The sequence below is a fragment of the Balaenoptera physalus genome, assembly GCF_965194825.1.
Source record: "Balaenoptera physalus genome assembly, chromosome: 12".
Lineage (NCBI taxonomy): Eukaryota > Metazoa > Chordata > Mammalia > Artiodactyla > Balaenopteridae > Balaenoptera > Balaenoptera physalus.
The window spans coordinates 10671046-10698919 of NC_138897.1; the positions used below are offsets into that span (position 1 = coordinate 10671046).

General features: G+C 32.7%; 1 protein-coding gene and 2 long non-coding RNA genes across 10 annotated transcripts in view; 2 read left to right on the forward strand and 1 right to left on the reverse strand.

Annotated features, from left to right (window-relative positions):
* Positions 1–27748, forward strand: part of CDH19 (cadherin 19) — a 277276-nt gene extending 249528 nt beyond the window's left edge. For 6 of the 8 annotated variants that reach the window (XM_082415896.1, XM_082415897.1, XM_082415894.1 and 3 more), the window contains 4 exons: positions 2755–2876; positions 21150–21264; positions 23301–23552; positions 26261–27748. In XM_082415896.1, the coding sequence (XP_082272022.1) occupies positions 2755–2876; positions 21150–21264; positions 23301–23552; positions 26261–26751 (980 nt within the window). In that variant the 3' untranslated portion in view covers positions 26752–27748. Of the gene's footprint in view, positions 1–2754; positions 2877–11099; positions 14671–21149; positions 21265–23300; positions 23553–26260 lie in introns of those variants that run through there. The other 2 variants (XM_082415898.1, XM_082415899.1) reach the window with 2 other exon arrangements.
* The window catches only part of LOC309639119, a 1037414-nt gene that overhangs the window by 915123 nt on the left and 94417 nt on the right, over positions 1–27874 (reverse strand). The gene's annotated exons all lie outside the window — the stretch shown is intronic.
* Positions 1–27874, forward strand: part of LOC309639132 — a 932641-nt gene that overhangs the window by 494523 nt on the left and 410244 nt on the right. The gene's annotated exons all lie outside the window — the stretch shown is intronic.

Here is a 27874-nt window from a genome sequence, read left to right on the forward strand (position 1 = left end):
AGTCACTTAAGACATAGTAATATAAACAAACCACCTAAACAGTGGAAAGCAAGGCTTCACATAAAATTGTTACAAAAAGTACTTGCTGCATGTGTTAACTACCTGGAAGCTTGTGACATAACAATTATGCTGATTACAGGAAAGAGATGTTCCATTTTCACATTTGTTTTCCCAGCAAATGAAGTTCACTGTGCTTAGTCTTTTTCCTGGAAAGCAGCCCACATTAAGCACCAAGCTATTTATCAGCATGCCAACAAAGTGAATAAAATGACTAACTACTTTAAAATGAAGCGGTGAAGATATGTGTATGCTTTTTATAGTCATGCCAAAGGTTTAATTTGAACTTAATTTTAAATAGATTTTTCAGAAAAACAGATAAAAATTTTAAATGAATCTTTTACTAATTTTCCTTAAATTTATTTGTAACTGATATACTTTTTCCATTTTACTTACTTAAGCAGAATGTTGTTCTATAGTGATATATATTTAAACCATAAAAAATGTTAGACTTAAGTTTTGAATAATTTCATCTTGAAATATCTAGAAATATCTTTTCATATTTAATGTTTCTTAATCAATTTTATCCTGAATGTAACACAATAGAGAAGAGTCTCAAAATGATAATTCTTAATGGTTTATGTATTTTCTAAAGGCCATGGGTTTCTTTTGTATGCCATAAAACTTGCAAATTTTAATTTTAATTAATTGAAAGCTGCAATTTCTATCATAATTGCCACTGTTATTTATTAGTTAGAAACAATTACAACCAAAAATTTTATCCCAACCTGGAAAACCTCTTCACGAGGTGAAACAGAGAGAAACAGTTTTATAATTAAAAATCATTAAACCAGAATTTGATGTGCATCACAGTAAATTGATAAGAAATTGCCAAATCAGAAAGAAATATCAGCCTTTTACATAGCCGAGCAGATATAACCCACTGCAGACGTGTTCTCAAGATAAACCATTACTGGCCTTAAAGTAGGAGAACTTCACATCACTCTGTGCCACACAGTTTATCCTAAAATCACTAGGTAGTTGGAGTGACCATCTGTGTTTGTTTGCTAACTGAAACCTAAACTTTTATACGTTTATGACAAGAAGTAGTTTTACATCTTAGGGTCAAGGCCTTTGCTGAAGTTAGGCTCCTACCCTCCCACAGAAACTGGGATAAAAAAGTGCTATCTTCGTTGGTGGTTTTATTTCAAGGAACTGGCTCCCAGGACTGGAGAAAGACAGGCCTGGGTTGTAAAGTTGGCAAGAGGTTTATCTCAATTTTAAAAGGTTTACATACATTTAAAAGAGATAGAAAAATAGTTTACAGGCTTTTCTAAAGTAAATGCTCTAAGAAGAGGAAGGAAGGAAAGACTTTTCCCTAATTTTCAACAGGGAGAGTTAAGCCTCTTTTTTTAAAAAATTTGTATTTGCCCTTACAAATTACAATTGCAAATATAATGCTTTGTGATTTTAAAAAAAAGAGCATGTAAGATTATAAATAAAAACACTGAGACAAACAAAAGAAACTCCCTCTCCCCACTCTTCAATGTATGTACCTTCCCACGGCTTTTTAAAATAAACAAGAAAGATTTAAAATAATGATATACAAATATACAATACCTTATGCTGCAAATTGTTTTTTAGCACTTCACAAAACATCATGTATATCACTTCTGGTTAGTAGATAAATAAAATAATAGTATTTAATGTTTATTGCTTATTTATATGTTAAGTGATCTTCTAAATGTTTCATATGTATTAATTCATTTAATCTTTATAACAGCTCTGTAAGCTAGTTACTAGTATCATTTCCATTTTACAGAAAACCAACTGAGACAAACAGTGGTAAGCATTTTTCTCAAATTGAGAACCAAGATTAAAATACATTTTTAAAACTCATGATATTACTACATGTGTTACATTGATGCATTCATTTTTAATAAGCATGCACAATTTCACAGTTTGGTGGTAATTTATTTCCCCAATCCCTTTTGGGTTATTTCCAGTTGTTTGGTTGGGATGCAAACAATTCTGGAATAAATAAATTGGATCACATACTCTTATATATTGGTGCCTTGGACTGTAGCATAAGTTTCCCAAACTAATAACTGGGTCAAAGATAGGTGTAGTTTAACCTTTACCATCCATTGCCAGATTAGGTTCTAGAAGAGGCTAACATCCCACTATTTTTCACCCTTCCACCATCACTGGCTCTGTGTTTCATATTTAACACATGGACTAAATCATCATTCTCCTCATTTCTGGTGAGCGAGCGCCTTTGTGAAAGTTATGATAGAGCAACACGTCTCAACTGCAGGCATTTTTGCCTCCTAGTACATTTGACCATGTCTGAAGACAATTTAGATCATCACAACTAGAGTGGAGGGTGCTACTGGCATTCAGTTAGTAGAGGCCAGGGATAATACAAATATGTGCAATAGTTCCTGGATTTAAAAACAAAAGTGTTCATGTACTTGACTATCTCCTTTACTTTTACTACTTTTCCTTATCAGCTCCTACAATCCATGGCAGATACAAGGCACTGGATTAATATTGGTTGAGCTGAGTGTGTTGAGAACATTTTTTCTAGGCTGTATTGTTGATAAATAGATGAATTATATAGCTATCCTGTCCTCAGCTTTTATTCAAGTAAAATAAAAATGTACCACGTAGCCTCTAATGCAATTTTCATGACCATTTTTCCCCTAAAGACAGCATTAGCATTCTTTATTTTCATTCTGTTTATTCAATTTGCAGACAGTATAGAACAGATTTCTGCAGTCCCTGTGTATGTGCAAGTTCTCAATATCAATGATCATGCTCCTGAGTTCTCCGAATACTATGAGACTTACGTTTGTGAAAATGCAGTCTCTGGTCAGGTAAGAATCCATAATAAATTGCCGACGTCGAAACATTGCCTTGTATTATATAGAATAACTTTTGCTATGTATTCCTCCCACTTTAAAATGATAAAAACAAGCGTTATTTAGCTATATTAATTCCATGCTTTAATGCTGTAAATTCTGTATAATTTAAATTTCTTTATTTTATTTTATTTTAAACATTTTATTTTTATTTTTATATATTTATTTATTTATGGCTGTGTTGGGTCTTCGCTTCTGTGTGAGGGCTTTCTCTAGTTGTGGCAAGCGGGGGCCACTCTTCATCACGGTGCGCGGGCCTCTCACTATTGCGGCCTCTCTTGTTGCGGACGGAGCACAGGCTCCAGACGCGCAGGCTCAGTAATTGTGGCTCACGGGCCCAGCTGCTCCGCGGCATGTAGGATCTTCCCAGACCAGGGCTCGAACCCGTGTCCCCTGCATTGGCAGGCAGATTCTCAACCACTGCGCCACCAGGGAAGCCCTCTTTCTTTTAAAAAAATATGTAAACTTCACATTTTCTACTTCCAAATTCCTCAAATGTTTGAAAAATCTGCTAACACTCAGGATTCAAGAGTAAATCCTTTGTACTTTGTCAGTTCAATAAAGAAAAATTATTTTTTGTGAGTCCATAGAATAAATAATTTTAATTAATTTTTATTTTTCCATTCATCATGAAGATAAAGATAAAATGATATATAAAATATATCAGACATCAACACAAATGAAACTCAATTTCAAATTGAGTTACTAAGTATGTAAAGACTTATGAGAGCATACTCATTTTGAAATAAATTATCATTACTTCACAATTTTTTTCACACATTTTCTCACGTGGAGCTTACCTTTTTTCATTTGTAAAATGTAGAGTTTAAATTAGATTCTTCTTTGAGTGTCTCAGTTCCGGTACACAATAACTTTACATTTTTTTAAGTATCCTATTAAATGTCATAAAACATTTTAAAAACTTATAAACTAGTTTTCAAAATACCAAATAAGTATATATACTATAAAAGCAATTATTCTAAGTAGGCTTGAATTTATCAATAAAGCTAGTTGGAGACAATTTGGATTTTACAAAAGTGAAAATTATAATTTTTTACCAATAAACAGTAGTAGTCAACATTATGCTTTATTTTCAATTTCCTACTATGGTAAAAATTTAGGCGTATCTTAAGAAATAAATATACCTTAATTGTTATGAATTATTCAGCTGTAAAATATTGGAAATCATCAATGGGTCTTAAAATGTCTTGTGAAATTTATTCAGCTAAGTTTATGCTAGAATACATTTTATTCTGGAAAGAATTCTCAAATCTTGCCTATAAGTATTTCCTAAATATTTTTGAAAATGATAAAAAATGATTAGAAATATACAAATGAATTTAAACTTAAAATATCTATTTTAAATGGATTTGTACCCAGGGTTTTTGATAAAGTGAAAGGTGAACATAAAACTGTCAGAGACTCTCCACAATGCAGCACACTGTCCTCTAGATCCAAAAGCAAACTGATTTAGAAACTTGTGAACATACAATATAGGATAGAAAGATTCAAAAACAGAATGCAAGTGAACTGGGACCCATCGCTTCTATAAACACTGGGCTTAGACATCTCTTTAAACTTGGTGTTACAAATAGATCTATGCCTAAAAATTTGATATATCTAAGTTTCTCAAGCATTTCAAACATACCTGGTTACCTGGACACATCAACAAATAGGCAACTTTTAAAAAAATCACTTAAATAGTTAATGTAAATCTAATAAATGATACTTTAAATGTAGTAAATCAGTTTCCTTAAAAGTCACATAATTTGGGGAATAATCAATTTATCTTACAATTTTCTAAACTATACATATTTACATATATCAGGTAAATTATATTTTTACAATTATTATAAGTAGTACTATATTTTATAGTTATATATGTCAAATTTAAAGTATAAAACTAGTGTGGTATGTTGTTTTACATACTTTATGTAAATATGAATGTATTCAGAGTACCCCATTGATGGGACAATGTAGACTCAAACTTAAAAAAAATAGGCTTAATTTACTTCATACACTATACATTTCTTTCTGTAAATGTTCTGGGTGGTAAGTCCACTTACCCAACAAAATTGCATGTTCAGTGGTCTTGACCAGGCTGAGTCAGGCAGAAGATTTGGAAATGCAACATGATTTACACAATAAAAGACTTAGACCAGAGCTCTAGCCCATGGTGATAAGTGCTTCTAGAATAATGCTACCTATGTCCAATGACTACACTGGACCTTTTATCCTAACTCCTCAGTTGTTGTTTATAATAACAATCATAATTTAAAATGTTTATAATAACCTTTTGCAACTTTTGCATCATGTGGCAAGATGGAGATATACATTCCTAGTAGGAGCTAGCTCCCTTCACTATTGCATTAGAATCCATTCATGTCTTTACTGACTCAGTGGACCTTTCATTCTTTTCACAGACCCTAACTCTTAAGCAAGAACTCAGAAGTCAGTACATTTATAATATAGCGGAATAATCACCTTTTTTGAGAAATGAGTGTTTGTTTTTTCTACTCACTGCTCACTGACAGTGAAAGCATGATCATAAGAGTCTTTGGACATTAGGTACAGAGGAAATAATAGCAGAGGGCAGAGCAGATGAAATTTCCTACAGCACAGTTTTCTGACTTCAATGTTAAAAAAAACTTCAATGGTTTTTCCAAAACCAGCACATAAAAGTGCAACACTCCCTGGCCTCATATTTAACACTGTCTTTGATTTGGTCACAATTTTTATCTACCTTGATTTGAAAAAAAGAAAAATCTTGTTCATACTCTGAACTGCTTGTTTTTTAAAACATAGATAACACTTTCTACTTTGTAGTTTTGTTCATACCAACTCTCCTTTCTGAAATGTCTTTATCTAATTCTGTTTAAATTTTAACTATATTGCAAAACTGAACTCAAATTTACCATAAGTAATCTAACCAATTTTAAACAAATAAATAATGTTTACAATGTCCCACACATGATTCTAGCAAACACTGTAGCATTAACCCATTTAATTCTCAAGAAATATATGAGGAAAATATATTACATGCCTCATTTTCCAGGTGAAGAAACTGAGGCCCAGAGAAGTTACTTCCTAAGAAAAAACAGAGATATTTTATCCCAAGTGCTGGCATCAGAATCCATGCATTTTACCGTCATATTTTGCTCCCTATCTATACCTAGTTTGAATAGATCTTATACATTTGTCAAACAAGTTGTCTCTAGTTTTGCATGTTTTCTAGATTATATTTGTGATAAATGAGCAAGTTTATTTTGATATTCTTGATAATAATAATTAGTTGAATAAATGAACAGAGCATGAAGACTATGTTTCTCGAAACAATGATAGGGTATTTTTCTCTACAATTCTCTGTAGATATACATTTGAATTTATTAGCCGATATGTGATATTTAAAACCTTGAGAGTGATAAGATCCCTTGAGGAGAGAGAGTAGACAGAGAAAAGACTAAATCTAAAGACTGAGACCCAGATACTCCGTAGTAAGTATTGGGAGTTGCAAGGAGCAAACCAGGAGAGTGTGGGACCCTAGAAACCAAATAAAGAAAGTGCTCCAAGGAGGAGGGAGTTATTACCTTTTTAATTTACTGCTTACAGGTCAGGTAAAAGCAGAAAAGAAAAGGTCCATTCGAATTCAACAATTTGGGACTTACTAGAATATTTGTAAGTAAGAAAGTATATGATGTCACCCAGGAAGAAAATATAAAGTGAGAATATGAAACATAGGGCATATGAGAATATGAAACACAGGGCAGAGCCTTTGGGAACAGCAATATTTAAGGATTTGGTAAAGGAAGAGAAACCTGCAAAAGATACTAAGTAGGTGTGACCAGTGAGGTAAAAAGGAAACAAAAAGATTTTTGACGTGGACATGCATAGAGGTGATAGTTTTTGAAGGAAGAAGTGTCAATAGCCTCCATTCCCACTATTTCAGGGGAAAAAACAGCTCTCACAGTTCACCATTTGATCATTTACTTTAAAAAAAAATGTATTTTATAAACAATTCACAGCTATATAAAGAGACAGTGCAAAACAACTTTATTAAAATGTGGCAAACCAAAATTGCACCGGACGCTTGTTAAGGATGCCAAGGAAGATGTTATTCAAGATTATTACAAAAGGTCAAGACTATTGCAATAGGGGAGAGAGAACTTAAATCCATTGAAACCAAAAGCAGGAGAGTTTTTAAGCACTGGTGTGAGCTAGTGAAAACGTCCTGGAGGGCACATCAGCGGAGAGGTTGGTCAGTGAGATTAGACCATCTACGTTTGCTGATTGACTCTTGTAGAAGTTAGGCTCCCGATCTCCCATAGTGACTGGGAGATAGGGGCCCTGTCTTTCTTGATGATTACATTTCAGAGGAATGGTTTCCAGGTCCTTGAGAAAGACCATCCGGCATTATAAAATGGGAAAAGGCTAGGAGAAGATTTATCTCTATTCCAAAGGGACAGAGAAAGAATCTGTGATTAGAAATTTTCTAGTGTAATTGTTCTAAGAAAATGTACATCAGGAGTCTCTAGTCAGGAAGAAATTTGTCTGAAACTGAGTCAAGCTGAGGGGAATGTTATGGCCCTCCTGATCAAATGTTAATAAAATGCAAACATGGCAAATACATATTTGTCAATATATAATACTTTGAGAAGTTTTAAAAAATCTTTTACAGCTCATATTTTTGTTGGAGAATGGCTATCTTCTTTGTTCCATGATTGCAGAGCATTTAATCTTTAGATTTATAAAAAGCAAATAGCATAATCAATCTACTTAAAAAGAAATATTCTACTGCATCCTTTTCCTTCCAGTTACATTTGGATACATTCTGTCTTCACCAATTTTCAGGATAAACCAAATAGATTTTGCTGCCAGCATTTTATAATAGATGAAAAAACATTGTCACATTTATTTTTAGCAAAACAGAACAGCCCAGATTCTCATTAAAAAATATTCTGTAAGGAAGTCCTTCCTATTGAATGACTAAAAGGATGATTACTATATTTTCTTTTCATCCTTGGAATCATATTGTTCGCTCATTGATTCTTGATTTTGAGAATATTCATGTGTTCTATCTTCATCTGAGGACTCACAGTCTAAAGCTTTGCTTACATGATCAATTTCACCATCTTCTTGAGTCTATAGTGCTGGTTTCTGCTTTTGGTATTCATCTTCTAATTCACCTAAGAACTGTGAAATATCTTCCTCTGTCCATTTTATCTTCTTTGTCATTATGGATGTAAAATTTTAAATTTGAATTTTCTACTGTTTTTGATGAAAAACAATATCAGACTAAAAAGGTAGTGTATCATTGCTTTTATATCTTTTTTGAAAGATGATGCAATACTTTGAGCAATACATTTAAAAAGAAGAGAATGATGCAATGGGAAAATTTATTTTATTGCTGCATCAACCTTCTAGACCATTCATCATACAAGTTTTATATAAGTTTTAAAAAGCACATTGAGAAAACTTTATGAGTAATGAGGAAATTTGTAGGATGACGAAATAGGCATAAAAAGAATTATATCACTAAGTTCTTATAATGTATCCTAGATTTATAAAAGTATCCAGTGTGACCATTCAGTAATTGAAGATAGGGTTAATTTATTTATTTAAAGATAAATTGATACTTCTTTATTATTTGGACACTTCTAAGAATTAAAAAAAAATGAAATACCAATGTTTAGAAATAAGTATAACTGCTCAAAAAGTAACTCAAATACTAATTTTTGGTTCAATGAACTCTAAAACTATACTGAGAGTTAAACTCTGCTGTGGAAGAAAAATGTCCATTGGATGCAGTGGCATAGAGTTCTCTTGTGACTTGCTAAGAGTTTAAATGTAAACCAACATTGAAAATCTATGAAATTCTATATTTTTATAATTTTACAGATGTGTATATTATGCTTCAAAAAGTTTAGGTAACTTTTTCAACATCATGTAGCTTATAAGTGATTAAGCAGGAATTATCATTTGTATCTATCTCCAAGTATGATGCTAATTTTAACTATGCCCTGCTAATCATAAAGACTAGCTATCCTTAGATTACTTGCTCAATCCAAAGAAAAATAGGAAAAAGGTTTTTCTCTTTCTGTACTCATAAGTAATTACATTTACAATTTTAAGGACAAAAATTAAAATAAGGTCAATACAACTGATCCTCACCTCCTTCCCGGAATGTGTACTGCTCAAATTCAGAATAAGTCACATTGATCAGCCCTATATTACAATCAGTTTCCTTTAAGGAGGAAGGCCAGAAATCATCAAATAGTTCTTAGAGGGCTCATAGATGTCACTATCAAACCTAGGAGTTTTCCCCAGGTCTATATGTACCTGAAAGAATGGTACATAGCATGGCTACCTATAATGTTCTTCCACTCAAATTCAAATGGATTCCAAAAATTCCCAGTGGCACTGCTGCATACACTATGATTTATGAATTGAAATCAATTCAATGGACGGACAATTTGAGTTCTGCCAACATATGCAACGTTACCGTACGTACTTTCTTTCTAGCACATGGCAATGACCTTATTTTAATAACATGGAAAAAGAAAAAAATAATATGGGCATTAGGGCTATCATGGCTCCTGGATTGTCACGGTTTCTCCCATGTTTCCTCAGATGTTACATGTGGAATCAGACTAACTTAGACTCAGATTTCTGGTCTGAAATTTACTGGGTAGGCTTCCTTCAAGTACAATTAAAACAAAGCACCAAATATTAATACATACCTCCCAGAGTACCAATACAAACTTTCAGAAGTGCTGTTAATTTCTTACTCATTCCTAAAAGTTTGATAGTAATGTGTGAACGTTAAAACTTAATGGATTAAGCTCTCAAAAAATATTTGCTTTAAAAGATAATAAAGCATATCTTTTGTAACTGAATGGTTTTTATGTAGAAACCATAATTATTTTAAGTTTTATATCTATATAAATAAGTTTCATAAAAATATTACAAAGGGTAGTAAAAGTTACTTGTTTATCATAATCTTGACAACAAAACCAAATGGTGCTGATAAGTGAAATATTGTTAACAGCATTCTGTTTAAAATTTTTCAGAGGAAATTTTTTTTTATTAAAAATAAAGAATAAATGATCAATAAAATAAGGAAGTGGCTACACCATCAAAACACAAAATGAGAACTATACATGTCACATAGTGTAAATTCTGGCTTAAGCCAAGAGAAGATGAAGAAACAGCATATACTTCCCCAGATGGCAAACAGGAAATTTGGGTGGTGAAAGCAGAGAGGAAAAAATCTCACCATTCGATTGCAGATGAGAAAGGGAATGTAATGAGAAAGAGGAGCCTTTTGCAATACACCTCTCAGTCTGAGGTTTCCCAAAGTTAATTGCTAAAAGAAGAATGAAGAATAAAATATAGAGAATATGTAATTTAGAAAATATTGGAGTAAGAAACATAAATCTTCTTAATAGTAAAATCTGAGGGGAGACTTTGTGCCAAGGACAATAGACTTGGTGTGAATTTGTTTATACTAAGAATCCCAAAGTGAAGTTCACTCTTTTTTCTCCCACACATTCTCCTTCCCCACACCACACACACAAAGAGAAGTCCTCTTTGATGTTCAAAAAACCTAGAGCCATGCTAGTTTAAAAAGTAAATATATGTGCGCTTGCATGGGTACACATAAATACACTCAAGTAAAAACAAAAGAAAAGAATGTAAGCAATCTACATCACAGATTTATAAATGGGCAATGTTAAGAAAAATAGATCTTCAGAATTTGTATCCATTTCTGTGTACTTTAGACACAACCTATTAGTCTTTGATTGCTTTCATCGTTTTTGGTACAGCAATATGTTCTAGGCTCTGCCACTTACCAATTTATTGCTTCCTAGCTGCACATTCATCCTTCACTACTTGCTTAAAAAGAACTGGCACTGTGAAACTATGATAATGGATTGGCCCATTAGAGCATCTTTTATTGAGAGTGCAAGGTTGAGTCTTGTCAATAAAGGGCACTGAATGCACATTGCAGGAGGAAAAGGGCTCCTCTTCCTGGTTCTATGTGTGTAGCATTTTTGCTTTTCCCTTTCTCATGCTGCACGGTTGACCAGCTAACTGGATGTGTGGAAATATATGTATTGCTTTGCCTAGCCACAAGCACAGTTCCCAAAGTCCTAAATGTACATTCCTTGGTGACCGTAGGACTCCAGCCCAGGCCAGAGGAGGTCTTACATCCCTGCCAGTGTCGTCACTGTGTGCTCCAGGCCTTGCACCTGCAGTGGTCTCCCAATTCCCTCTGCATTTCCAACCACCAGCCCACTTGTACCCTGGAGGATTATCCATGTTTGCCTGGAGAATGTGGACTGGTTCTAGCCCAGTGAATTCCTTTGCCCTGCGTGCAAGATGCTGCAACCACACCTCCTCCAAGGACAACTGAAGCTTGTCTCCCTTCCACATTTGTCTGTCCTTAGATGATTTCACTGAGCCCCAGAGTACCGTTTGGAGTTCTCATTACATCTTTATAGTTACTCCCCTATTATAGCTTAATAACTCTTTATATTAAACTTCCTTCATTTTAATTACTGCCTCTCTCAATTGGAACCAGACTGATACATAGGCTCATTTTATATTTCCTGTTCAAGATCTCAAATCCGTTATTTTTCCAAGATTCTGTGATATTTTTGGTGGAGAATTATAGAAAATGTAGATGCAATATCAGTAAATAAAATTGGGATATTTGTCCATGTAAACCAAGGAAAATCCTGCTCTCTCTTTCTCTTACCCTACTATCTTAGCTCTCTTCTTCTCTCTCTCTCTTATTTTTAATAATATTGAAGACCACTGTAAGGAAAACTCCATCTCATTTTGCTATTTCTTTGCAAGTTTCTTTATTTTCTTCAGTCATGTACAATTAATATATTTTAGAGAAAGATAGGTATGATAATTTTCAGAGGTCCTCTTTAATTAGAACATTTATAAATATTTAGAGGTAAAAATTTTTTTTTCAAATTGCAAAAGATAATCCCACTTATATTTCAGCACTAGTTGGGATAGTTCTGCCATAAATGTGTGTTCATATATACGTATACAGCTATGGCAAATAATGTGGGCTTTTTGACCAAAATACTTCATCTAAATGTCTAATAGAGACTTGAATCCTAGGACTAGTTACAAGACTCTCTATTCTTAAATGTAATAGAATTAATATGAAAACTATTATAAGGTGATGATACCCAAAAGATAAAAAATCAATTTTACATATCACACACTCTCAGAAACTTAAAAGACAAAGGATGAAGAAGCAAATTCTATTTAAAAAATAAAATGATTGAAAACAGTGTCAAATTTAGTAAATGTTTTCCATTACAAGTAAATATATTCACAAATCCTATACATTTTTGGTATATCAATAAATTTTAATTAAAAATAAAGGCAAAAGATAGAGGGAAAATAATTATTTGAAAAACTGAAAAAAAAAATGCTTCTGTTATTAACATATAAGAGGGCATGCTGATTGATAAGAAATCATCTTATTAAAAGCTGGTTCCTTGATACTGATGTAGTAACTGTCTTTTGGAAATACTATGAATAAATTTGTCAATAAATAAATATCCAGTTACTTTGTATCCATTACAGATGACATGGTAATGATTTGTCAATGTGAATGTTTTCCCTAGAATATAGTGGTCCTATTGAAGTTTATCCAAATCATTTTCTATAATATGTATTACTATAAATTAATCTATTTTTCATTTTTATCAAAACCACATTCTACTGTATAGTCTTTTATAATTGAATCTACTACTAATATTCATAGGAAGTGAACATTTTTAATAAATTGATTTATAGAAAACATGTTTGTAAATTACTTATGACTATAGAAATACCGAGTGAGTATATAAAAATGAGTATAAAATATAATTTAAGCATATAGATAATTTTACTTAATTTAGGAAAAACAAACAAAATAAAAGATGTTTTGGAATACCAATTACCTAATAAATCAGCTTAAAACCAATAAAAGAAAAGCAGTCTTTCTAATTAGCTCCTAGATTATTAGAACAACCAGACTAATGAGTCTTGAAGTAGCACAATTTGGAACAATTAGATTCCAGAACAATCAGTGTCATCCTATAAAAGCAACATTTTCCCTTACCTTTATTTTGACATCAAGATTATCAAATTTTTAAAACTTGGGTTCAAAAACAATTAGGGAAAAATGCTTTGAATTGTGAAACTTGTTTTTTAAAGCTTATAATGTGACTATGTGTATAAGAATTCATGAGATTTTCCATGAGCTTTGCTGGTTCGTTTTTTACAGTGCAGATCTATGAATAAGTAGGAAGGGCAAAAGTATCGCATTTTAAAATTATTAAAAATTTTCCAAACAAATTTCAACAAATATATCTATATCTTAAAACCATGTTCTATTATATATACAATATTTTCTTGATTATTTCAAATCGGGATTTGATTGTTTTACAAACATTGGTAATTTGTTAATGATGAATTTATTTTGAGATACTGAAGATTGCTTAACTGTGCTAGAACATCAGAAAACTAAACAACAAGCCATTTTCTTTCCAGCTAATTATCATTCTTGGCATCAAAGTGACCACAGAGTCAAAAAAACAAAAAAAAAGTATTTATTAACTCAGGCTTCTCTAGTTTTTTTTTTTTTTTTCTTTTGAGTGGCATTGTCTACTACACTTTTAATTTAGTCTTAAGCAATACATGTACACAGCTTTCCAATGATAACTGTGTGTATTTGTGTAAATTTGATGGATTTGCTTCTCTTAGCATTTGAGAAAAAATGGAAAGGATAGTAAAATAATTTTTCTTCCCTTTATTCTCTACCTGTTGTCCTTTGTTTTTTATTTGTTCTATCTTGTTTTGTTTCATGTTTTTGAGAGACAAAGTGGTCCTTTAGAGAGGATTGCAATGAAGGTTTGTTTTCTAGTGTTAATTTGGGGCATGGTATGGGCTGATTGGTATTTTTTATTGTCTAAAAATCAGTTATGTAATTCAAATATGTTTCCCCTCCTGTGGGAATGAAACATCAAAAATGACAGTTAAGCAGCAATAATAGAAAGATTGCCTGGCGTAATAGCAAGAGAACTTGACTAAACTCATCCACACTAACTGAATTAAACGATAATGTAACCATGCTGAATACCGGTCTCCTCATATGAAAAAGAATGATACAAGTTTTGCTCTACAAAAGGGTTTAGTAAAGATAAAATACTTTAAAAATACTATTAAATGAGAAAATTGGTAAAACTGAACTTTATTCAAAGTAATTTTGTAAATACTAACAGCAACAAACAGTTAAGAGTAGTGTCATACATTCCAAGTTCTTAACATGGGGCCCATACCCTTCTAAAGAGATTCTGATGAGCTATGAGTCGTCTGTGTGCACTGGATAGCGCATAGAAACAACACTGTCACTGTGTTTGCAGATGAGGGTGGAAGCAGGTTAATGTCTCTCATTCAATGCTTAAAAGAAACCATTACTGGGCTTCCCTGGTGGCGCAGTGGTTGAGAGTCTGCCTGCCAATGCAGGGGACATGGGTTTGAGCCCTGGTTTGGGAAGATCCCACATGCCACGGAGCAGCTGGGCCCGTGAGCCACAACTACTGAGCCTGCGCGTCTGGAGCCTGTGCTCCGCAACAAGAGAGGCTGCGATAGTGAGAGGCCCGCGCCCTGCAATGAAGAGTGGCCCCCGCTTGCCGCAACTAGAGGAAGCCCTCACACAGAAATGAAGACCCAACACAGCCAAAATAAATAAATAAATTAATTAATTAATTAAAAAAAAAGAACTATAAAAAAAAGAAACCATTACTTATAAAATAAAAATTGAAAGTTACAAAAACCAATATAAACATATTATTGATGTTGTTTTTTTTTTTTTCTTTTTAATAAATTTATTTGTTTCTTTTTGGCTGCGTTGGGTCTTCGTTGCTGTGTGCAGGCTTTCTCTAGCTGCGGCAAGCGAGGGCTACTCTTCCTTGAGCGGGCTTCTCATTGTGGTGGCTTCTCTTGCTGAGGAGCATGGGCTCTAGGCGTGCAGGCTTCAGTAGTTGTGGCACATGGGCTCAGTAGTTGTGGCTCGCAGGCTCTAGAGCGCAGGCTCAGTAGTTGTGGTGCACGGGCTTAGTTGCTCCACGGCATGTGGGATCTTCCCGGACCAGGGCTCAAACCCGTGTCCCCTGCATTGGCAGGCGGATTCTTAACCACTGCGCCACCAGGGAAGCCCTGGTTTTTTCTTTATTGGAGTTTTTTTGGTCAGATTCTTGATTTATTTTGATTGGTTTGAAACAGATTAAGTTTTTTAAAATCTCTGGAACAATAATTCAATAAATTGCATTTGTCATTTTTCTTTCTGTAAGTTAATGTTTGTTTATTTGTTTACCAAATTATTTTATTTCAAAACTATTGTTTGAAAGACAATGAAATGATACCTTTGAGTATGCAAATCAAGAAAATGAAAGGATAATTAGATAAACAGGAGTAAAAATTAAATCCCTATTTTATAATATGATATTTGTGTGTTCTAATAATTTGAAAATCTGGATGATATGAGCAGTATTGGGGAGAAGATACACAAATACATTTAAATTCTCAAGTCTTTTCAGCAAATTTTGCTGTTGCAAATGGGTATTCATAGGGAGGAAATGGAAAACTCCACCTTAACCTCACACCTTATACAAAGATTATTTCAAAATGTATCATATATTTAAATGTCAACCTAAAGCAACAAAACTTTTAGAGGCAGAGGAGAAAAAATTCTCTTTTATGGCTAGGCAAAGAGTTCTTAAATATGTCACCAAAAGCCCAATCCATAAGAGAAAACATATTCAGTATTTTTAGGAGAATAACAAAACAATATTTTAAAACCTATTAATATCTTCCTTAGATATAGTGATATAATATACACATAATGTAAAAATATGTGTAAACTTTTCATTTGATGCTAAGAAGTCCTTTGACAAAAACTTAAATTTTGGATTACAAATAAAATGAGTCAAAATGCACACATAAATAGTAAGAATAAAATAACGTACTCAAATCAATAGTCAAAATCTCACTTAATACTGAAACACACATGGTAGCATAATTTAAAACAGTAATGAGAAAGGAATTCCTGCTTTCCACACTATCAATGCATAGTGTTCTGAAGCTTAGGTCCACACAATAATATATAAAATACATACAAAACAGAGTTACTGAAAAGAAGAAAATTTATTTGAGAAGATAAGATTATCGAGTAAAATACTGACAGATAAATATGATAGAATTTTAAATTTTCTTAAATCCACATTTAAAAATATTTTAAAAAGAGGAGAGGTTGCTATCCAACAGGCATAAGGTTTCCGTTAAGCTGGGTGAATAAGCTCTAGAAATCTGCGTGAGACATTGTCTCTATAGTTAACGATACTTAAAAATGTGTTAAGAGGGTCGATCTCATGTTAAGTGCTCTTATCACAATTAAAGATTTTAGTATGTCAAAGAGAAACTGATGAAATTAATTTTAATGTTTATTTGACACAATATATACAGAATATTGTGATTTTCACATGTAATGAATTAAAAATCAAAAGGGAAATATTTTATATGTTTTCTCAGACTATGAAAATCACTCCCATCCCATTTCCCACAGGCTCAAACAGCTGGACAAAATGACAAGTGAAAAGGTCTCCTATATCTATCTGCTTTGGGTAGATAATAATATTCATTATAGAAAATCAAAATACCAGAATAGCTGCACTGTATTCTGGAGGAAATCAGACATTTCCTTAATGACCTATGTGGGTAAACAGAAGTTTTATTTCTGTTCTTAATGTGTAAATGGCCAGGATGGGGAGGAGAGGAAGGAGAAAATTTTTCATTGGTTTGCAAAATATGAATATAATAAATGAGCTGACATTAGGGCAATTTGTCTTTTCTGTTTGGCGTAAATAGTTATTTTTCAAATTAATGATTCCCATTATCTTGACTTATACCAAATCTCTTTTCCAGAAGTAAAGTGTAATAGCAGTGATTTTTAGATTCTTTCATACCAATACACTGTCTAATGTAAAGACATTTACATTGTCCCCATGTAAAAGTATTCTTTTGCCTAAATTTCTGTGATCCCACAGTGTGCTCCCTGGTTTCTCCTCATCTTCCTTCCTCTCTCGTGTCCTGTACTTTTCATTTTTTTCAGACTCACTCTTCCTGCTATCCTCCACAAATATGTCGTAAATACAGTTCATATTCAAGTGACTTCTAGATCTTTATGCCAGTTCTTTCTCTTGTATTTTAAGCTCTATGTCCAACTAATTAGAGAAAATGCCTACTCAAGTGTCCTATGGTTACACCAGATTTGTTCCCAAGCCCGCCTTTTTTTTACAGTGTCCCCAGCAAAATTACTACAATTCACCAAGTCGTGCAAGAAAGACAAATGGATATTATCGTTAATTCTTTCTAGGCTTTTATTCTTTATATCCAATCAGTCATTAAGTTCAGTTGATTCCATCTCCTAAATTTCTACAAGTTAATGGCAAAACATTGCAATATCTATGGCTTTTAAATACATCTAATAAAATTTGTGAAAACTTATTTTTTTAAAACAGAGTAGCTCTGCCTCTGTCTAGGACCAAAATATTAGAATATCATGAGCATCTCAATATTTTTCCCCTAAAAACATTCTAAACAAAGAGAAAAAACAGACTACAGCATCAGTTTTCTTGTGGCTCTATTATTTTATTAATTAGCACTTTGACCTTTTGAACAGGTGTTCAACAACCTTTTTGAATTCTATAGATTTATTTTGTCAAACAGATCTGATTTGGAATCTGATTTGGAAGTACTATAAGAAGTGACAGTCTTGTTCATATTTGTTGACAACAATTTCTTGACAGGAGAAAGAATTTGCATTTATAGCTTGATATAAGGAACAAATACCTAGAGTAACTAGATAAGCAAGCAATTTCAATAAGATTTTTAAAAATCCTTCCACATATTCATTTACTGCAACTCCTACTTTTTGTTTAATATAGCTTGCATTGAGAGAAATTATTTATTAAGCACATTTCAAGGAATTAATAATTTACATCAATTGATGCTCAGTACCTGTGTATTGATTTATAGTTTATAATTCAATTTATAGTTCATAATAATTCAAAAATGTGTTCCTCAACTAACCTTGGAAGTAGGTTTCACTGATATCTGCCATTAGAGGTAAGGAAACAGACTCAATTGAGTTGTTTGCTCCAAATCACAGTATATAACACTTGCTTACTGACTAGCTTTCAAAAAATTGCATGTTTAACAAAGGCCATACCTATAGTTTGTGGAGAAATGAGTATTGGACTGATTTTTAAAATCAGGCTGTTTAATCTGGGAATGACATTTTAGTAAGCTGGTCCATGGGTGCTTCTTTAAAAAAAAAAAAGCCATAATGAAAGGTAATTAATAGAAGGAAAATGATTATATGTCTTCCTTGATTATCTTTAAATATCTTACAATTTTATTTGTCAATTATATCCAAATAAAGTTGAAAAAAGGCTCTGGGGGGCACATATATTACTCATATTTCACACCAGCTGTTGCATCAGCTTACATTCAAATTCTGACCCAGCAATTTTCCCTACCTAAGATATATAACTGACTTGAAGCTTAATATAAGAAAATATAAAGTTGAGACAATGATAAGGTTTATTCCACAAGATTGTTGCAAAGATCAGCTATGGTAATATATAGAACAAACCCCGACCAATAGGTAAGTTCTCAGTGAAAGGTGGTTATTGTTAGGTTCTCTATGCTTACAAAGTATATTCCCATTGTAGACTTCAAAGTAGTATAGACAGGAAATCACATGTATTGTGTCAGAGGGAAATTGGACAAAATTCTGCCCAGAGAGCAAAGAGAAATGAAAAAGCTACAGTTTCAGAATTTGTCATAACACAGCTGTTCTTTGTATGAGCTTTGCATTTTGATTTCTTTGCTTCTCTCATAAATGTATAAGGCCAGAGATAGGCTCCAGGTAAGTAGATATAAGTATATAGTTTAGAAATCTAACCAATGCAACAAATAGGGATTTTTCTTAGAATTTTATTTTAAAATTAAAATGAAAAACTTTCCATTGTTATATTAAAATGAAAAATCAATATCCTCACTCAAGACTTGAGGGTATATTAATGTTGACCCCTTTTTAGAGATTTGCGTTTTCAAGAAAAATATACGTGTTCAAGGTTGGTTCAATAGAATTAATGATACCCGCTATGTGACTGATTCTATTATGTCTGTGGGTTCCTATTTTTGTAAAGTGGTGGAACCCAATAAAACATATGGAAACCCAGTTTACAAAGCAATTTGTAAGTGGAGGTATGTTCATTGAAAAGGGCCAGAGAAACCTGTACATATTACATTTACCTATACATATGTATAGGGTAGTTTGGTTTTAAAAGTATTTAAAAATATGTACAAAGTCAAAATCTCTCTAGTGTTCTTGAGCCTTCATACAGGAAAGGAAAACATTTTCAACATTTAGTCAGAGGCATGTGTCTAAAACAGAAAGTCAGGTAGTAAGATAAATTATTTCTTGTCTAAAAATCAAGGCTGCATATGCCAACAAGATAAATGTGATTTTTTTTACAATTTGCTATCAATCTTAATTGAGCAAATATATATATAACGAGATTACTCACAGTATTCAGGACACCATCCTATGCAAATTCCAACAAGACAATGTTTTCCCGAAGAAAACACATAAAAATGTGTACTGCTTATATGACAAGCACTTTGACAAGCTAAGACATTGAATCCTAAAAATGAATCCTAAAAGTTAAGTATTAGTATCTCCATTTTTTAAAAAAAAATGTTATTGGAGTATAGTTGATTTACAATGTTGTGTTAGTTTCAGGTGTACAGCAAAGTGAATCGTCTGGCGGTCCAGTGGTTAAGAATCCGTGCTTCCAGTGCAGGGGGCACGGGTTCGATCCCTGGTTAGGGAACTAAGATCCCACATGCAAGCCGTGTGATGCGGCCAAAAACATTAAAAAGTTAAAAAAAAAAAAAGTATCTCCAGTTTTTAAGCTTAGAAAATTAAGTGGTAAAGACAGAATTCAGAGTATCAGACTTCCAAGCCCTTGCCCTTCGCCCTGGCTATACAGAATCTTATAATAACCCAAAATAAAATCATTATCCTCATACGGTGCACATTTATTATTGTAGGCATGGATTGAATAAAAATGTTTTCTTTTATTAGATTATTTAATTAACACTACATGATTATGATTTAATTAGGAATGTGTTATGAGGGAAAAGATAAATCAATGTAGAGAAATAATGTACAAATTGCATTAGTTTCACAAGGTTCTTCATGCATGTGGGGAGATACCCTTTGAAGTGTAACATTATAAATTATGGGTCTGTCATCTTGTAACTAAGGATATTTTTGTTTGACACATTGCTAAAAGCACTTTAATTCTAGAAAATTCAAAACAATAACTTCTATAGTCAATTTACTTTAATTTCCAGAATTAATCACAATCTCATTATTTGATCTTGACAGTACATCTCTTTTTTGACAATAATTAACTACTTGACTGACACTTTCATGTCTTGAAAGCAAAGAACTAATTGTGATTTGTTCATAGTTGCATTATTTCACTTTTTTATGATCTGAGATAGAGCGATTTATTTGACGTGGAACACTTTTCCTATAATCCTTGTGGGTCAAGGAAATCATGTACATTGCCCCTAAGCTTTAAATGCATTACTTCCTCAAATCAATTTAAAAACTCATTACTTTAGCAAATACTCTAGTAAGACAATAAGCTTACCACAGTTATGCTGTCAATATAAGCAGGAAATATATAACTTCAGCAAATCATAATGGTTGGTATTCAGATAAGAAAGGGAGAAGGAAAAAAGGAAGGAAGGGAGAAATCCAGGCAGGAAGGATGGGAGGATGTTTTCTAATGAACTTAGCTTATGGAAATCTTCTCATCTGTTAATAAGAGTTTATTTATTATGTAATATTAAAATGTTCTTTTGAAAGGAGCAAGTAAACATATTTTTAACCTGAAAAAATATTTTCGTATTCTCCACCAGTTTGAGATATCCTCTGCAATATCCATAAAGATTTTGGTAAAGCAATTTTAATAAAAGCTAATAATAATTTAAAATAATAAGAAGAATATAATAATGATAATGATCATTTTTTTGAATAATATTATAAAGAAACTTATCCCTATTTTTTTCTAGGTGATTCAGACCATCAGTGCAGTGGATAGAGATGAATCCATAGAAGATCACCACTTTTACTTTAACGTATCTGTGGTAGAAAATAACTCAAGTTTTACAATCATAGATAATCAAGGTAATGCCATTCACTCATAATAACTTTCTATCCATTCTTCTTCGAGAATCTTGTTTAATTTTAAGGAAATTTGTAGCATTACTTTTTATACTATACCTGCAATATGATAATGTTGAGAAATAAAGCAAGGAGTGGCAATGGAAATGGGAAACAAAATTCAAAGTAGTGTCCTGGAAATATCAGCCCCATTTCCCACTGGATTTCTTTAAATTAGAAGCACTTTTTCAAGTCATCATTGGCTATAGGCCCCTGTAAAGTCTGAATGACCTTGCAAATATAATTGCAGTTCTGACACCATGGTTCCTTTCATGTCTTCACATAACTCAAACTTCAACGTATGTCTGGGGAAGAAAATGATATATAATCATGTTAGCTTGATTGATTGAAAGATATTTGGAGTCATTAATTAGGAGCTATAAGTATTTGGAATTGGTTTAAGACTATTCTTTTTCCTTCAAAACGAAATGATTATATCAGCCTGAGAACAAAATGTTCTAAAGGATTTTGTACGGACGGACAGAATTCCTTTTCCTTCCACATAGAAGGGGAATAGCTTTTTACAAAGCCACTCTGTTCTTTTTTCCTTCACTTCAGTAAAATTTTTTTTTATCATTACATGGATTTCTATTCTAATTTTGCTTCATATCTCAAAGATATGAAACACCGTAGGATTCATTACTCAAGCATCTATAACCAAACACCTGCAGCTGTCCTTCCTTACAACTAAGTTTAAGCTCCATATAAGGGGAGATCTGTTATGGGAGAATAAATGCAGACACATTTTCTCTTTTGCCTTTGTCAAATTCCCCAGTGAAAGAAACTCAAATAGATTTAGGATTTTTAAAAAATGCAAATATCAATATAAAAAATAAGCTGTAGGTTAGATTTGTTTATGTAAATATAAAATAAGTTAGTGGGACAAAATAAATATATTGAAACATAAAGAGAATAATTGATTTGGTTTAATGTTTGCGGTTACAAGTAATTTAATGAAATACATACCAAAAATATATAAACTCTCACCTCTTCAACCTGCCTAGTGAATAAAATCACAGGAGTTTTATAGACTTCAAGAGCATAATGGAGAATTAGTTTTTAAAAGGTGATTTGGGAAAAGTCATAAGTAGGCATACATTTCAAAAGACTTCCATTTATTTGCATTTGCCTATTTCAAAGGCTTCCATTTATATGTTTCCATTTATTTGTTTGTGACTTCTAAAATTTGTTTGATTGCCACAGAAAGTATTTCAGGGAATGCCAATACCAAAAAACAAAGTCAAGTCGGGGGGAAACACTAGTACTGAGACACAATAAGCTGCACTGGAAAAGACTATTTAGAATATTTTGGGATTGAGGGAAAAGCAATTTCAAATGTGTTGAAGTATATATTGTTTATTTTTGTTAACTTTTTGAATGTTCTGTCTAGGTGAATTAATCAGTACTACCAAGGTTTAACGATTCTCTGAAATTTAAGTAGAAAATGGGCTAATAATGTCAAAGTGAAATGAAACATTCTAATAGAATCTTTTACACCAAGTAAAATTAATACTTTTGTCTTATTAGCAAATACATTATTTGAGATCATTTGCTGTGATAGGGAGATGACTTGAAAATCTTGTGTATTTATAGTATCTGTGAAAATAATGAGCTTCTATTAGAAAAAGCACTGTCATGAGTATTTAACCCAAATGAAACTGATACTGTCATTATAAATTTAATGCTAGTACCCCCTATCTACTATTGATATCTAATTAAAATGCTGTTTTCTTTTCTGTGTTCCACATGTACATTCCGTATATTTATCAAAAAACATTTTGGAACTGATTCATATACTTTATCTAATTTTTAAATTGGGATTTAGGCAATGTCAAAATCAATAATGACTTTTTGAGTTGATCTCTTGTCTTTTTTATAAGAAATTTGCTCTTCCCTATTTGAACTTATTTGATCTCTACACTGCTGCCTCTAGTACATTTAACTGGTATGAATTTCCTTTGTATTATTGAAAAAATCATGCACATGGATTTTTGTTTTAGATAACACAGCTGTAATTTTGACGAATAGAACTGGTTTCAGCCTTCAAGAAGAGCCTGTCTTCTACGTATCCATCCTAATTGCTGACAATGGAATCCCATCACTTACAAGCACAAACACCCTTACCATACACGTCTGTGCCTGTGGTGACACTGGTAGCACACAGACCTGCAGTAATAAGGATCTTATGCTTTCCATGGGATTCAAGACAGAAGTCATAATTGCTATTCTGATATGCATTATGATAATATGTGGTAAGTTGTGTGAACTGAGCATATCTTCATTTATTGACAGTAACCTGATAAATATAGAAAAGAGTTAATTCCATTATAATGGTATGTGTGGGCTTGTGTGTGTGTCTGCATTTAATTGCCCTTCTTAACGTGTTGCAATTCTAAAATCAAGTGGAGTGAATGAAAAATAGAGTGAACATGCACTTCAGGTTGAAAATCGATGATCCTTGAATTCTGACTATATGAGTACACCTGTGCACATCCTTTTAAGAGTGTTTTGAACACACACATTGCAACATATGTAGTAATATAAAAATTAGTAATAATAATGGTGAGATTCCATTGAGTGCTTATTATACTCCAGGAGGCTGTCCTAAGTGCTTTACAGAAATTATGCAGTTTGATCCTCAGGATAACCTTAAGAAGTGGCAACTATTATCACCTTCATTGTATAGATGAAGAAAGTGAAATTCCAAGAGTTATATGGCTTACAAAGGGTCATGCAGCTAGTAAATGAAGCGCTAAGATTACATAACCACAACACACCTCTATCCAACCTGATACTGCAGCTCGCTGGAGCCTAGGAGCACTGAGGAAGTAAATGTTAAGATGAAAAAATGTAAAAGAGAGGGTCTTACTTAAAGTGCTAAACACAGAAGAAATAGTAAAATAGCTCCACCTGTTTTTGTTTGTTTTTGTTGCTGCTGTTGTTTTCACGAGGAGATAAGTTATACTCATTTTACAGACGAGGCAAATGAGGCCCCAGATGTTTTAGCCAGGCTTTCAACTACAAATCATGCATCTAGCATAACTTTTTCCCTTTCTTTAACATACCAGTATATATAATCTAAACCCTTCTCTTGCTTTCCCTCATAACTTCATATCAGAGCCAACACAACTTTACTGAGTGTTGACAGCAATGGTATCAGCCATGGACTCTGGAATCCCAAACTCACTGCTCAAAGGGACATACAAAATGTTTCAGGATTTGCTTTGCCTTCACTCTTCTCGTCTTTCTCAAAGCTTTCCTCTTTTACCATTCAAAGTTACCCTTCATTTCTACCTAGCTTCAGTTTTTCAAAATTATTTTTAATGATCTTTGATCATAAAACTGAATTTAGAGCTACGTAGCTAGATATCAGAAACAAGAAGTAGTAAAAACAGTACAATGTTTGCAGGATGCAAGTAGTAAATTATTCACTGGTGCAGAAGTAAACCTAGTCCCCAAACCCTGCAAGTAAAAACCAAGGGCAGCCTCACAGTCAAGGGCACAAGTAATACTGAGAAGGTGGGAAATCAGGGTAAACCAGCAGTCAGCAGTTTCCTGTGAAAGTTTCATGAATACACTCTTCAATTTTCATAGATTGAAAAATTATTTATTAGATCCCTTTCTATTTCAACCATATATCTCTGCTGTATTAAAGTACAGTGCCTGGATTCAAACACGATGGCCTTATTTCAAGAACACTATTTCAATTTATTTAAATGTGAGACTTATATAAAATATTGCCTAATGTATTTCTCTTTGTGATAATATTAATCACATTACTTCCTGTTTGTTTCAATTCTTATAGATGAAATGCTGAACAGCTACATAAGATCCAAGATTGTGTAAGGATTGGCTATCCATGAAACACACACAAACACACACATATACACACGCACTTTTCTTGAAAATTTAAAAATCTAAAAAAGCATTCTGAAATTGTTCTATTTCTACACAATGCTAAAATTATCTTATATAATTGATCAATGTGGACATACCAGTGTTATGATTCAAAAACCTGATAGGTTTGGAATTTCTGAAATTAATATGGTATAACAAAGCACAGATTCTGAACCAACTTTCTGGTTTTGAATGCCAGCTTTTTGTTTCCTAGCTGTGTGACTCTGGGTATGTGATTTAATCTCTCTGCACTTCAGTTTCCTTATCTTTAATAGAGAATCATAGTAAAATATGGGTATCATAACAAATCAATGAATAAATGTAAAGCTTTCAGAAAAATGACTGGTACATACTTTGTTGTCAATAAATATTAACTTAGAAAATAATTATGCCACAGAATTGGTCTCAATGGCGAAAATCAAATCAGTTCTGTGTGCTTAACTTCCACTAACATGGATCATTGGTTCCTGAGATTGGCAGATGCATACAGATTGGAAAATGTTCCTTCATTCTGCTTTGTTCTATTTTCAATATATAAGAAAAATATAAAAGTTTTAATCTTAAATTGATCATCATAAACAATTCACTATATTTTTATGATGTATTTCTACTTTAAACCATCAGCCAGAAAGATTGTTATACTTCCTTGTCATTCTCCAAGTCCCTTCAGTAAATTTTCAATAGCAAATATATCTTTTTGTCTTATAATCAGAAAATCGAAGCTTATGTCTTGAGCTTGTAACAGAAGCAAGAATTATATAGTTTATTATAAATAACAATATTTCACAATATCTTATATAATATATTATGACATATAATATTTATTAAATAGTACATTATATATTTATGTATAATATATAATATAAAATATTGTAACATACAATATTTAATAATGTGTTTAGTATAAATATATGATAACATACTAATGTATGCTATTTATTATATATTATATATTTATAATATAATAGTAATATTATGGGTAGTATGAAGCATATATATTTATAATATATAATATTGTATTATATTTGTGTTAATTAATGTTCTTGTATGCTCTCTTTGACAGGGTTTATTTTTTTGAACCTAGGTCTGAAACAACGAAGGAAACAGACTCTATTTCCTGAGAAAGGTGAAGACTTCAGAGAGAATATATTCAGATATGATGATGAAGGTGGCGGAGAGGAAGATACAGAGGCATTTGACATAGTGGAGCTGCAGGGCGGCACGGTCATGCGGGAACGCAAGACTCGGAGAACCACCAGGGTAGAGATTCGGAGCCTGTACAGGCAGTCTTTGCAGGTTGGCCCGGATAGTGCCGTATTCAGGAAGTTCATTCTAGAAAAGCTCGAAGAGGCTAACACTGACCCCTGTGCCCCTCCTTTTGACTCCCTCCAGACCTATGCTTTTGAGGGGACGGGGTCCTTAGCTGGATCCCTGAGCTCCTTAGGGTCAGCAGCCTTTGATCAGGATGAAAACTATGATTACCTTAATGAATTGGGACCTCGCTTTAAAAGATTAGCATGCATGTTTGGTTCTGCTATGCAGTCAAATAATTAGGGCTTTTTTATTAATACATTTTTTTAAATGCTAATGTGTAGTTGGGCAAACTGGTAGTCTCTTGGTAAAGAGTTGTATACTCCAGTTATCTGGAAAAAGGAAAAGACCCAATTTATGATGTTTTCTGATATTCTTGGGGTAAGTATCCCGTGGTTATTTCAAGCTACCCGTACATGGTCACCGACTGCAGGTATGGGAAGTGAAGCTTGCAGTCAGCTCTCGGGTGCCAATGCAGGCCAGCTCTAGCGTGCCCCTGAAATACTCCTCTGACATGTTTTCAATACCACCCAATACAAATTCTCAAAATTTTTGAAAGTTTAATGTGAAAAGGGCCCTGCACTAGATTGTCTTAATATTATTTCATTTATCCATTTTTTAAATCTTACGAAGTAAGAGTGAAGAGTTTATGTGTGTTCAGCTCCTGATGCTCTACAGAGATAAACACCTAGGAGAATCTCAGTGGTTATATACATCTTTTAAAAATGATTTCTTTTCTATGAATAAGCAAGCTTCCGACTGAGAGTCTATGATTCATTCTAGTTTGATATTTTAAAAATGTCATCAAGACCACATTTTAAAACTGATTTCAAATTTGGACAGATGCTTGGTATCTGTTAATTACTCAAAGATATAGTGTAAATTTGTATTCTCTTTGATATTACAGCTTTATATAAAAAAAGGGGCATAGACTTTGTTTAGGAGATTTTCATATGTTATTTTCTTATGTATCCAAAATACATCTTTATCATGTCACAATACTATGACAAAACACATATCAACATTTACTCAACATTAAATTTGAACTTTAAGAAAATGGTAGAAAGTGTGAACATTTTTCAATTTTAGTTTTAGTTTTTGATTTTTACTTTTATTGCTACTAAAAATAATAGAAATACATGAAAGGAGTACTGGATTCAAACTGGAGTTAATATTCATCCTAAATGTTATGATCAGCTGCCCTGCTCTTACCATGCATAAAATAAAACATGATAAAATTCTCAGCATTTCCTTTTTTATTAAGAGATTAGACTATAACTGATTCTTCTGTGTCATTTTTTTTATTATGGAATATAAAATTAGGTGCAATAGTTACTTTTATTGTAACATTATGAAGGAAGTATGC